The sequence below is a fragment of the Lontra canadensis genome, unplaced genomic scaffold (genome assembly GCF_010015895.1).
Source record: "Lontra canadensis isolate GAN:19392208 unplaced genomic scaffold, GSC_riverotter_1.0 scaffold46, whole genome shotgun sequence".
NCBI lineage: Eukaryota > Metazoa > Chordata > Mammalia > Carnivora > Mustelidae > Lontra > Lontra canadensis.
Window position 1 is genome coordinate 15,335,587 of NW_022631040.1, and position 13,182 is coordinate 15,348,768.

The following is a 13,182-nucleotide window of genomic DNA, read 5'->3' on the forward strand; positions in this document are numbered from 1 at the left end:
GTGCTATGAGGGTCATTTTTAAAATTTTTATTATAAACACTATTAAATTCAGACCGCTTTTTTGGTTTTTTTTTCTTTATCTGAATATACAAGAACATTCATTATCAAATGTTCATCATCAATACTACAAAGAACGAGACACAAGTCGCAAGAAACAATGGAAAATGTTAATAAAGCTGAAAGAATTGTTGAGTATTTTTTTGTATTTTTTTAAGTTTTTTTTAAATTTGAGTTACTGTAGTTTCATCTTTTTTGGTATCGAAGTCAGGTTTTTCTGGGCAGAAAAATAAAACTCAGAAGGAAAAGGTGGGGGGGAAGGTATGTGAGAGAAGGCAACCAGCAAATAAAGAACCACCACCACAGCAAAATTTAAAAAAAGAAAAAAATAAAGTCAATGTAAGGAAGGTGCCACTTGGCAGAAGTACTGCACAGGCATCGGCTCCACGCCAGGGGGAAGAGTTAGGGGTGAAAAGGAGGATGAGATAGAGAGTTACAAGGTGGGCAATCCCAAGGGCTAGTATTACTCAGGGGAAATCGGCTGCCAGGGACAACGGGGAGTTCCCACTCCCATTAGAAAATGCAGGAGGCCTGGGGTACATTTTGGTATCTGTAGGATTGACCGAATAGGAATTCCCAGGGAGCTGTACTTCCAGAGGCATGCTCTTTCCATCCCCTTCCTTCTGCTGCCAGAGTTCCCATGCTTTGCTTACTGTCAGAGGGATCTGGTGGCTGCCATGTTGGATGTGATGGTGGGCGTGGGGGGTGGGAACTGGAACAGAGAGGTCTGAGTGGGGAGGGAAGATGCTGGGCGAGGTGAGAATCCGTGCAAACTCCTTCGGGGAGAGAAACTGTCTGTACAAATGTAGCTCTGCTCTGGTCTGTTTCATCAACTTAAAATGGCAACCATTCAACCCAAATCTGGAATCCTTCTTCCTGTTGCCAAGAGAACCGTTCCGGGTCCCTTCTGTACCTTGTGTGGTCAGGCATGTGATCCAGCCATGCTCCTGTGTGCCCCTGACACTGAGCAAGGTTCTCCACTGCTTCTACGACTACAGAGTTGTCACAAGATGGATCCTGCCAGGAAGACCCTCTACTGAGCTCTGCTGTGATTGGGGGCACAGGTCAGTAGACAAAGCCTCTCCACTGTTCTTCGTCATCAAGGCATAATTCCATCTTGCCAAAGACTTACTTTTTGCCTTTCCTTCAAATTCACACACCTTCTGTTTTCTTAGGTATCCCCTCTCCCCAGCATATACACAGGAGCAATTTCTGTTCATTACTGTAGCGCCATGCACCATTTCCATGACCTCGTTAGTGGGCCACCCTTCCCCCTCAGCGTCCTCTCTCTCACCCACAGGCCTCTCAAGCAGAGTAGATGGGACAGGGGGCTAAGCACTTACAAGGCCACATACTGGATTCAAGTACAAACTAAGAGAACTGGGTCCTATTTTTCTAGTGTGGAGGCTTAGCTCTAGTCTATGAAACCAAACCGACCAAAACAAACAAAAAAGCAACAGTAATACCCCTTCTTCTCTTTGTCATCACAGCAATGACATCAGGGTATTGATGGTAACCCAAAGCTGGAACAGGAAAACCATTATGTTGCCCCGCCATGGCACAAACCCATTTGTCTCAGGGATGACACTTCCCCTGACTTCCCATTTATGGATGGGATATGAATGAAACTAATTCCTTCAGTCTCTCACCAGCCTCTTGGTAAGCCAGGCATCATAATCCTCATTTTACAGATGAACAAAATGAGGCACGGAGAGATGTGACCACCTCCCATCATAGTCGGGTTACAGAGCCACCATCTTCTTCACTGGGGCAGCTGGCCATGAGGACGGTAAGCTCAGGTGACACTACAGAACGGTTTTCTAGTACTCTCCTCTCGGATATTCCAAGGAAATGAAAGTCACTGTGACAATTTCACTCAAAACATTACTTCCCCCTTTCGAAATCCATCGCTCCCAGATCTTCAAATGAAGCTAGCAAAATCTGCCTAAGCTGCGATCTTCTCCAACCCTTCTGGAACAAGAACGTGGTGCCATGTTAACACTTTGAATAATTAATGCAACGCCCCCATAGAAAACCAAAAAATGGAATAGACCCAAATCCGTTACAGACATCGTAAGTACTAGGTGTGGCTCCCTGAGCGCTCCAGAGGTGGCAGGAACAGAACAGCCTCCATTATGATGGAGTCCTATGGATGTCGTTCTGGTGTGTGGGCATGCTGGGGGGCTACAGGTCCCAGAAGCCCCAGCACATACTGTGTCTCTGCGCCAGTGACCTTCACTCAGAGTTGCTAATTCCCTCTCCTGGGCTCACAAGGCAAATTGCTGGTTATTAATGTGGGTCTTTGCATGTGGCACGAGTGATTGGGAGAAAATGAATGTGTGAGGCCGTGCATGTGCTGGCATGTGCCTGAGCGTGCGTGTGCACGTGTGTGTGTGTGTGTGTGTGTGTGTAGGATTAGTTGAAGGGCTGCAGATTAAGAACTTTCTACTCCTTAGTGGTTCATCACCGTGCCCACTCAGATCTGGCTTTGCAGTAGGTTCTGGACATTGCTTAGTAGGTGTTGCATGGTCTCCAAAGACTGTGCCTCTGAAACCAAGAGCTGTTAGGAGAAGGAGGAAGCCTCCAAGAATTCTGCCCTTCTTGTTGCTTACGTCCTCTCCTGAGGCTAGACTTCCTGCCTCGGAATCCACCTAGTGGAGCTGAGACTAGAAAACATGGCACCTTTAGAAACCCAGCTATGGCAGTCCCTGGGGCACAGCTTGGGCTGGGAAGGAAGAGGAGGAACTGTTCTAAGCAGAACCAGCCCAGGGAGGGAAGAGCAAGAGGGGGCAGGGGGCCTGGAATGAGTGGGGCAATGTGGCGCATTCCTGCTAAGAGGTAGTGAGAGTAAGAAGAGAAACAAGAGAAGGGCTGCCTGTTAACAGAGGGAGCGAGGGATCCGAGTGAGGTAAATTTGGCTCCTCAAACCACCAGCATGAAAACGTACAAACACATTTATTATTTTCTTTGTATTTTCTTTCCTCTTTAAATTCCTCTAATTGTTGAAAATATCTTTCCGTGATGTCATAGAGGGCAGGGACCCAGGGAGTCTAGGACAGAGGAGGGAGGGGACAGGAAAGATGGCGGACACCAGGCTGACAGCTGGAGGCAGGGAGGGTGGCTTCTACCCAGAAAAAAAAGGGAAGAGAGTATAAAGAAGTGTCCAGATTGGCTGAAATAGCATCCCAAAGAAGAGAAGAGAAGGAGACTCTTATTGTGTTTGCTGATTGCTTCGACCTCCAGTCTGACCGCTTCAGCGTTGGGAGAGAAACCCTCCCTCCTGGCCCTGTCCCGACTGGGGCACAGGGTCAGCCGGGATGCGATTGCTGGGAGATCAGTTGGAGGTATCAGAGTGAACACTGCCAGGGCCTTCTGTAGGGGAGGTCACTGATGAAGGGGTAGTAGCATCCTGCCAACCTCCATTAGCCTAGAAGGGAAAAAGGGAGAGAAGTCAGTTCTCTGAGATCGGGTGGCCATTTTGAGCAGACAATGACAACAAGGCAACTTGTGTAATGGGCCTACCACAGTGCCTGGCACATGGGGACACTTCTCGGCTGGGCAGCTGTTCTTGTGGTTGATTATACTCCCTCCACCCCTCAGATGAGTATGGGTCCTTCCAGTGAGCCTTTGGACCCAAGGTTAATACCTCCCACTTCTCAAAGATACTCTGAGTCAATCCAAGCTGTTGGATGATCATTGTGTGTGCTCTAGAGGCATGACAGGTCAAGGGACCCAAGTTCTAGTTCTGAGTCTGGCAAGGACTAGCTGTTGACTCTGGCGAAGCATGTCCACCTCACTGGCCTTTAGTTCTCCTTTAGAAAAATAAAAAGGGTGTCCAAATGCTTTCTAAGGCCTTTCCCTACTGTTCCGTATGTTACATGATTCCAGGCACTTGTTTTGTGGAAGGTTCTGTACTAGTTGCTCCTGGGCATACCATGATGAGTGAGACAGTTCATGTCCTCAAGGAGGGGGATAAGACATGCATATGAATGAACTATATTTCAAGGCAGAGCCTAATAAATGGTACAGTCCCACTGTTATGGCAGTTCAGGGAAGGCTATTGCCTCCCATCTTGGTGGAACATCAGGGAAAGCATCAGGGAAAAGGTACTCTTTGAGGTGGGCCTTGAAAAGTACAGAAGGTAACTCAGGTGACTCAAACAGGTGAAATGGAGGTGGACTAAGGGCAGCTCTGCATAAATACATCTAGAGAGGTGGTGAGCCAACAGATCGTTTTTTCCAAGACTCCAAATCCAGAAGCATCCAAACAATGGGATTGTTCAAAAGGATTTGTTTTAACAAACACCCCTAGCTGAAAATATCCCACCATTAAAATAGCTGAAGAATGATTTGTTAGAGTGGTCAACTCATGACACATAATTCATGATTGTTTATGTATTTTAAAGCATCGAAACAGAAGTGTGCTAAAATGCCTTTATCCCCCCTAGTTGTGTTCCTTTGAAGTTAATATACCTCACCTCTGAAAATGTTAATGGTGAACAGACCAGGTGTTAGGCATTCCTGGTAAATCATTTTCCACTGTACTCTCCACTCATTTGATTCCCTTAAATACTTAGGGTATATGGGGCAGGTTATATTCTTGCCATTTGGGAGGGACCACAGCTTGTGCTCTAGAAAATTCCACGGTACCGAGGCACATGCTTGACACCTAGGTGATGGAAACCTGTGTTCACGTTTCCTTCATAAGAAAGCAGAGATGCGAGAGAGAAAAGCAGGCATCTGGGTTATGACTGAGAAACACAGGCTTCTGAACCTCTGAATCTGGGCTCCTTTTTCTCCGCCCTTCTCATCCACTTAGCTTTTTTTTTTTTTTTTTCTCCCACTGGCTCACCCGCATGATGCTCCAATCTCCCCTGGAAAGCCAGGTGCTGAATGCATAGCAGCTCCCACCAGTTACCTCTGCACAAGGATAGTTTTTATCTTTTTTTTTCCCCCACACCTCACTAAGGAGCAGGTCTGGATACCAAGAGCACAAAGGGTCATCCTGGGAAATGCCAAGGGCATTCTGCCTCTATCAGGGGCCCAAAAATAATTGCTCGGAACTCCAAAGCTCCATCTCCCAAAGGAGTCAAGCAGCTCCTCCCGCCCCCTCTCCCTGCCCAGCACATTTCTCCTGCTCTTGGTCAGGGATTGGAAGGGGAACACTCAGGGGAGATGCGAATTCTTTCGTTTACAGTTCTTTCTTTGCTCTCTTTCTGGGGCCAAGCCTCTGTAGTATGATCAGAATCAAGAACAGAATTAATTCCGTGTCCTAATGACAGGAGCTTAGTCTCCCTTCCCAACCAAGAACATGTATGCTGGTGCCATAATGGGTAGATGGGGAAGAGCAATCATATTTCTTTTACCCCAAAGAAAATCCCTTAACTCTTTGATCTTTTCTGATTATAAAAGATGCTCATAGAATATTTTCAAAAAGAATATTTACAATCTATATGTGATGAAATACTGACAAAAGAAACAAGCATGAAATCCACAATGTACAACATCCATAATCCTACCACTCAAAGACCGTTAGCTGCTAGTATTTTGACACCTGTCTGTCCTAGTCGTGCTTTTTCACATGTGTGTGTTTACTAGAGAGACAGATAAGTCAATAAATAAATGGCCAGCTATGTGGGCCTATGTGTGTGTTCGCCGAGTGGTACGGGCTTTTAAGAAAACCTGAGAGAGGTTTCTTAAGTACAGAGTCACGATGCAGAGAGTCAAGTGCTGGTACAAGGGGAAAAAACTCATGTCTTAGAATCGACCTGGTGGGAGACAAGTAGATGCGGAAGCTCAGGGAGGCAGTCAGCGTCTGAGGCAGAGTACGAGACACGAAGGAGTTTCGCGACCCCGCTCCTAAGGCCCCACTATTACCATTATTTAGCCATGCTCCAATCTCATTAAAATAACAATAAGGGGTGCCCCCAAAGAAAGCCATTAGTCAAGAAAATGAGCCCTGTGGCGTCCTATTAGGAAGGAACCGGCAAGGCATTCTACGTGGACCAGAAGATTCTGGGAGATGCCTTTTGATTCATGTCTGAGATGAAAGAACTCGAACAGGAGACATCTGAAAAAGTTTTGTTTTCTCAGACCAGTGCACACGATGCCAGAGGGTACAGGGAACTCACAGATGGTAGAGGCAGGAATTAGTCCAAGCCGATATCAAAACTGGCATTTTAATTATGCTAGTTGGCCTGGTGAACGAGAATATAGAAGACTTTCTATTAAAAACAAATACATAAAATCAATCTCTTTGGCTGCCTTTTTTTCCACTCCCGCTCTAAACACACACACACACACGCCCACCCCAGATTGGGCGACCAACTGTCCCCGCATGCCCGGGACCCCCCACCCCTTGTTAACACTGAGGTCCCATATTCCCGTAACCACTCCCTTCCCCTGCCCCCGAGACCCAGGAACACGGAAAGAGCGGCTCATCTTCCCTCAGGATATCCCAGCAATGACCCCCTACTGCTTGCCACATTCAGGACCCCGTGGCATCCAGTTTTCAAGTTAGAGGACCACCAGCCCTTTCTGGAATACGCGTGCCCATCACGGACACAGGCTGAAGAATCCCTCTCTCCAGAGGTGCTTCAGACCCTGGCCCAGGCTCTGCTGCCCCTGCGGCTCACACCTCCGTGATCAGAAAGGTGAGCAAACCCCACGGAACCAGGTTTCCCGTAAATCACTCCGGCTGCTTTAGCCCCACGGCGCCAGCTTTAATGGAAGCCACTGGGAGGCTGCTCCATCTTGGGAAACAGCTGACCTCGCTTACTGGCGCCTTTACCCTGGGGAGCAATTCCTTCCCGCGTCCTGACTGCGGGTGCATATTAAGCAGGAAACCCCACCTTGGCGTGTTTATCTGTCTGGGGCGGGAGCAGGGAGCCTCAAGGATGGTCTCATTAGCCGGCGCACAGGGGTGGCGAGAATAGTTCATGAGAAATAAGACTCATTTTTATTTTTCTTCTGCACCCCAACTTCTGCCTTCATGCTCCGATGCAAAGTTCCCGTTGTAATGGACACGCTTGCTTCTAAATGCTGATGCTGGAAACGCCCAGGAGGCCTGGCAGGGGTGGGAAGGGGAATCCTGCAAAACCTAGTGTGTCCCTATTAGCTCTACAAACCTCGCCAACGGAAGAGCGTTTACATTTGCACCCAGTCCTACAGATGATCCTGTGGCCTGCAGAGGCTGGAGGTGAGACCTGGGATCAGATTTAATTCCACCAAGAGGAAGCCCAAGCTGGTGGCAGTCTCATCGCAGGGCCTCAGGGAGGAGGCAGCTAACAGAATATAAAATTAAGATAATGTGCAGCTGGTTTCCCAGATTAAAAAAAACCTGGACTTCCAAGCACAAATCAAAGCAAAAGGCATTTGGGAACAAAATTATTTCAGAACAAAAATGACTATTGACATCCTACCTGAATGAATTTGGTCCATAACTGATATACCCCATGGCTGCCGGGACCCTCTCTAATGGATAAGGCATGGCCTTCCTGGAGGAGGGGGCCCAGAATGCCTGCTATGATGCCAGGGACGGAGCAATGGAGGACGGGGACCGGGCACGTGGCTCCTCGAAAACACGAGAACCCAGAAGGACATCTGAAGCGCTGACTTCTCTCCTCTCGGCCACATTCCCAAGCCTGGACGGGGGCCACCTGCCTCTGCCTCCCCATGGTGGCCGCTGGGCCAAGAGCCGCTGGTCCTGTCCTCTGCTCCTTCCTGCTCTTCCTCTGAGCTCACCTTAGCAGCACACACTGGATGCAGAGAATTCATCACCAGCTGTGACAGCCCAAGCGAGCCTGGTGCTAAGAAACTCTCATTTGCAACCGAGAAATGTGCTGAGGTGCCACAAATGGCCTGATGTCAGCACCAAGTAGAGCTCGATCTGCGTACAGGCCAGATGCCATTACCAGAGATGCCCGGAGCATGGGGGAGGAGATGGGCGCGCTCCAGGCCCTCAGTCGCCTGGTCATGGTGGGGCCGCCCAGGAAGAAACACAAAGAAACACGGATGCACCCTCTCGCCCTCTCTAGGCGCACACACACACACACACACACACACGAGCATGCACAGGGACACACAAAAACACACACAACCACAACTGGTTGGGGGAGACATCAGCTCACCCAGTGGGGTCACGTCCTGGATCTGCCAGTTTTCCAGGAAGGTGGGAGAACGAGGTGTTCGTGATAGGCATACACTTCTCCCAAGATTGTACACGAACGTTTACCAAAAGATGCTCATGTGCAAAGCGATGCTGTTGGAAAGTCCCCTCAGGGACGAAATATTCAAAATTTCCCCGGGGGGTTTTACAGCAGTCAGCCGGTACATGCCCGGTCTGACACTCTCCAGTCCTATCTCCAACTGTCACCAGAGCCATCTTTGCAAACTGCAATCCTGATTTCCCTCTTTAACCTCCAACAGCTTCCCACTGCCCTCAAGATAAGGCTCAGTGTCCTCGTGAGGCCCACCATGTCCTTGATCTCGCTCACTCCCCAGCCCAACGCTTGTGTTTCATACTTCAGCCGCATCCGGCTACTGAGAAGTTCCTCTAGCGAAGCAGTCCTTCTATCTCCGTGAAGACTCCACTCATCCAATTTCGGGCCACTCACACCTTGGGCTGGTTTTCAAGGTTGAGACAAAGTATCCTTGTGCCCCTATTTGCCCCCTGGCCATGTCTCTTCCTCCTGCAGGTGTGTCGTCCTCCACCCACCCCTGCTCCCCTCTCCCCCCGCCGCACTCTCCTCCCTGTGTTCCCAGTATGCACCTGTGCCGCCATACTGCACTGGTTCCTTTCTGTGTCTGTCTCAACTACCAGACCATGACAGTAGGGCTGTGGGACTTAGCTTTGTTTCCAGAGGGTCTACCACAGTGCCTGAGGCAGCACAGATTTTAATAAATCTCTCTTGGGGGCACATATAAAGAAGTAAACATTCAGCGGCACGACAACATTCGTGCTCCATCGTGGGTCTGGACAGATACCAGACCCGGGGCCTCCACAGCTCAGTCTGACGACGTGTGAAGAACCGTGTACACCCAGGAAATAGTCAAGGGCTAACGCAGAGATGGGGCTAAGGTTCAGGGTAGCTTTTACACCTAGGGAGTGAACTTTTCTAAGCAGGTGTCTGGGAGATCTGGTGCTTTCAAAGCTTATCCCAAGTAAGGAAGGACGATGTATATTTACACTGCTGTTTTATTTCTTTAAAAAATGGTTGAAAAACCACTGGATCCTGCCTGTAGCAGCTCCGCAGCTCTGCACACCATCTCAACAAGGAGTCTTCTCCCTGGGGCACAGGGAGGAGGAAGATATCACTGTCCCTTACATCCGGACGGCCTTCTGGTCGCCTCATCAGTGGGAATGACAGAAATGTCGGGAACAGACGTTGTCCCTGCGTGGACTGCGGGGACGCTCTGCATCTTCTCCCTCTCTGGGGTTGAGACTCACATGCAGATGCAGCTTCTACCTTGGGATCTGGGACTGGAGTTGCCAGATAAAACATAGGCCATCTCCCAAATTTTGGATAAACAACAAGGAACGTTCTCGTCGAAGTCGGTGGCGTGCGGCGTTTTCATTTGCTAGATGCGGGCAATTCTATTTGGGATCAACATCTACACTCAACCCCAGAAATATTTTATTCTGGCTTCCTCTGGTACCACAGACAACTCAGAGTCAGTGTAGCTGTGGGTCCTGCTCTGACCCTTTGCACCTATATCTCCATACAGCCCGTCTCTGCTGTGACAACACCTTTGCCAAGTCTGCACCTGCCTCTGGGTCACGTTGCTATTTCTCACAGTTCAGCTGAGAGTGAGAGTGACTTGCTTTTGCAGTTCGAATTCTGCTCTGGAACCTCAGCTCCAGCCAACTACTAGCCGCCACCACATTTCCCTTAAGTCTGTCCCATGCCACTGGCTCCAGAATCCCTGTTTCCAGGGTCCCCTGACTGCTGTGGCCATCCTCTCCGATTGCCACCTGCCCCCAGGTCCGTCCCTGGTGACCTAACAGCCAAGTCCCACCAGCACATCCCTTTCTAGCCATAGCCTCCTGAGCTCTGAGATTTTGCTCTGAAGGTCTGGATGTGAAAAAAAACCAGCAGTGAAGCAGCCATTCCTGGTAGAGAACGGATCGCCTGGCTAACCATGACTTCAGTAGTGTAAGCTGCTGCTGCCGGGAAATGATAGATTTCCCACCGCCAAAGTGAGATTCCTTCTCAACCCATGGTGAAGTCCAGTGGGAGGCTCTGTGTCTTTGCCTGTCCCTGTCCTCTGATCTCTAGAAATCCATGCCATTGTCTACAGCCTGGCCTGAAGGTCACCTCCTTCTTTCTTCAAGACACACCATCACCCACTTTCCTAAATGGGAATGTGGCTTTGAAAGCCTCCCTGGGTGTCCCGGCCCTGGGAGGACATGGCCATCTGGTGGCCGGCGCCCATCCTGCCTGCGCCATTGGGCAGGGATGGTGCTAGTAAGTTTCCGACTTTGGTCAATGAGTATATAATGGTATATAAACCTAGTGGGAGCTCCTATTCCTACTTCTCAGGTGAGGAAACTAGGACTCGGGGACTAGAATTTGCCAGACTCAGTCCCTGCTATATGCCATTGCTTTTGGACATCTCAAGTTTCGAAAGGTCAGGCCGTGTGACCGTGTGGGCACCATATGTAGAGCACAGCTCAGGGCTGAAGGCAGGAGACTCTTGGCTGCAGTTCACCGTCAGGGAATCTTTATGCTGTTCAGGAAAATGCTAGAATGTATGTACCAAGAGACCAGCCTCAGAAGAGTCTTTTGGGGGATTCTAATATCTCCCGCTCCTAAGCCTCAATTCACCTCACCGAACTCGGTTTTAGAAAAGACAAACCCTAACTCCCCTGGGAGGTGGGGTCTGGGAACCCACCATGTGCGGTGCCATCTTGCTAGATGAGACTAAGTTATTGTAACTGGAAATGCAGAATCCTGCTCTCAGACCTGTAGGGTGAATTTGGCATTCATCCACTTGGTATGAACAGGGAACTCTCTCTGACCAGTCACGGTCTCCAGCCTCCTCCGGTGCGCACTCTAGCTGCTACCTAAGGGGTGACAGTCAACACCCAAACGCAAGACCATCAACTGCCACACGGTCAGGGTGCGCCACCCTGCCAGCACCCAGCACCACACAATGGAAATACACACGTAGATCAACTCTGAGATTGAGAGCTATTTGGGTGCCTTCTTAGTGCCATCCTTTCTAATTCATCTGTGAGAAGGCCCAGAATGAATACTGTCACGTACGGGTCTTCAGACACACAGGACAGTTTGGGGGAACCCTTCCTGGCTTGCACAAGATATGGAGTGTGCATTTCCAGACATATGGCTGGGCTGCTTTCTTACTTCTATTAAAAATACCAATAGAACAGCTACACAGAACGTTTCCGTGTCCCAGACTTAAGGAGTCCTTAGGTGAAATGTACATCAGGAAGTTAAACCTTAAAATTTGTTTTATTTAACATTGTCAAAGAAAAATAAGCTCAGCCTGATTTAGCTAAATAGAGGTGCCTTAGTGCAGAAAAGTATTTATATCTCAATAAACATCTCTGCACTCAGACCTGCATACACCAAAATACATAAACGCTTACACACGTCCACACAGCGCTCATGAACAGGCAACATTTCCGCAGACTTTATCATATTTACATAGAACCCATACATGTTTAGAAAATACAGCAACTAAAGAATGCAGAGACCGATACGCACACACATGCACATACGCACAGATGCTGCTTAAACTCGAAAAGGGTAAATATATAAGACAACAGAAGATTGTATTTATGCATAGGGCTAAATCTGGATAATTCAAGCAAAGGGTATTTTTTTTTTTAAACTCTCAGTATAAATTATCCGATTGGCTGATTCTACACAGCCCCCAATTCTTTATTTTATTTTTATAACCTCTGATTTTGCTTTGGCTCTTCTGAAAAGCTATTATTTACTCCGGGCACACACAGGAATTATATATACACCTTAACGATGAACGGTAGCTATGCACAGAACACACACACACACACACACACACACACACACAGAGGAAATGTGTGGCGTAGACCTTGGGGCTATTTACCGTCACACAGGAAGCTACAGCCCCTTACACTTTTCTGACCATCCAAGAGACAGCAATTACCCCAGATTATCAGACCAACAATGACATGCCGCGTAAAGAGAGACACCGAGCCAACTCTACATCCCAGAGACTGGCATATTCAAGTACACTTAGGACATTAATAGCAATTTACGTGCCATCACTGAGACAAAGCCACAAAGGCTCCACTGGCAGCCTCTTATTTTGAAGCCTATTATTTGTGGGAGTTACAGGCTATAATCACAACAGAAACTTTCAAAACCCTTATCTTCCGTGACGCACCAAATCTATTTCAGAGTCATAATTGCTATGTCACCGGAGAGTTTGCTGCTTAATGCACTCAAATGCCATTTAGTGTTTGCAGGGTCATTACAGCTAACAGAAGGGTGGGGTGGGGGAGGGATGTGGTGGGAAGCTGGAGGGGGAGGGGAATGCAGATGGAGAATGTTGAGGGGAATGTGCTAGAACGGGGCACTCGTTTATGTAGGGAAGGATACTGTTGTTTTGAGCATTCCTTTTATCCTTTTATTTCCTTTATATCCTTTTATTTTGAGCATATCCTTTTATTTTACTGTGTGTGTTCTGCTACAGAACGGGAAGGGTGGGGGGTGGACGGTGCCCGTGAGGAGTCAAAATTCTGCAGCTCAGAATAACGTGCTCCCTCACAGGGGGCCGAGGAAGATACCGGGAGGCCGACACAGCAGCCAAACCACCAGAAGACATCACGTCACTCAGAAGACCGTTTTCTAGACCTATGGTCCTAAGAAAGCTGGTTAATGTCCATCGCTTGCTTTCTTCATCCAGACTACAAACTAGCCAGGGACATACCCGACAACTCCTAAATTCTGGCACAGGGTAAATTGTCAAGGACATTTTTGACTGATTAACATATCTCTAGGTTTTCCAAGAAATCTCCGAGGTTCTGTTTTCTAGCCCCGAGGTTTTTCATAGACTAGAAATACAGAAAATGTTAAGTGAATTCAGACTGAGGGTTAATTTTTTTTAAAAGATCAAC

General features: G+C 48.3%; 1 protein-coding gene across 4 annotated transcripts in view; it reads right to left on the reverse strand.

Moving 5' to 3' along the window:
- Nucleotides 1-3,034: 3,034 nt before the first annotated feature.
- PBX1 (PBX homeobox 1) overlaps nt 3,035-13,182 on the reverse strand; it is a 167,382-nt gene continuing 157,234 nt past the window's right edge. For 2 of the 4 annotated variants that reach the window (XM_032872992.1, XM_032872993.1), the window contains exon 8: nt 3,035-3,484. In XM_032872992.1, coding sequence (XP_032728883.1) covers nt 3,392-3,484 — 93 coding nt within the window. In that variant the 3' untranslated portion in view covers nt 3,035-3,391. The remainder of the gene's footprint in view (nt 3,485-13,182) is intronic. The other 2 variants (XM_032872994.1, XM_032872995.1) reach the window with 2 other exon arrangements.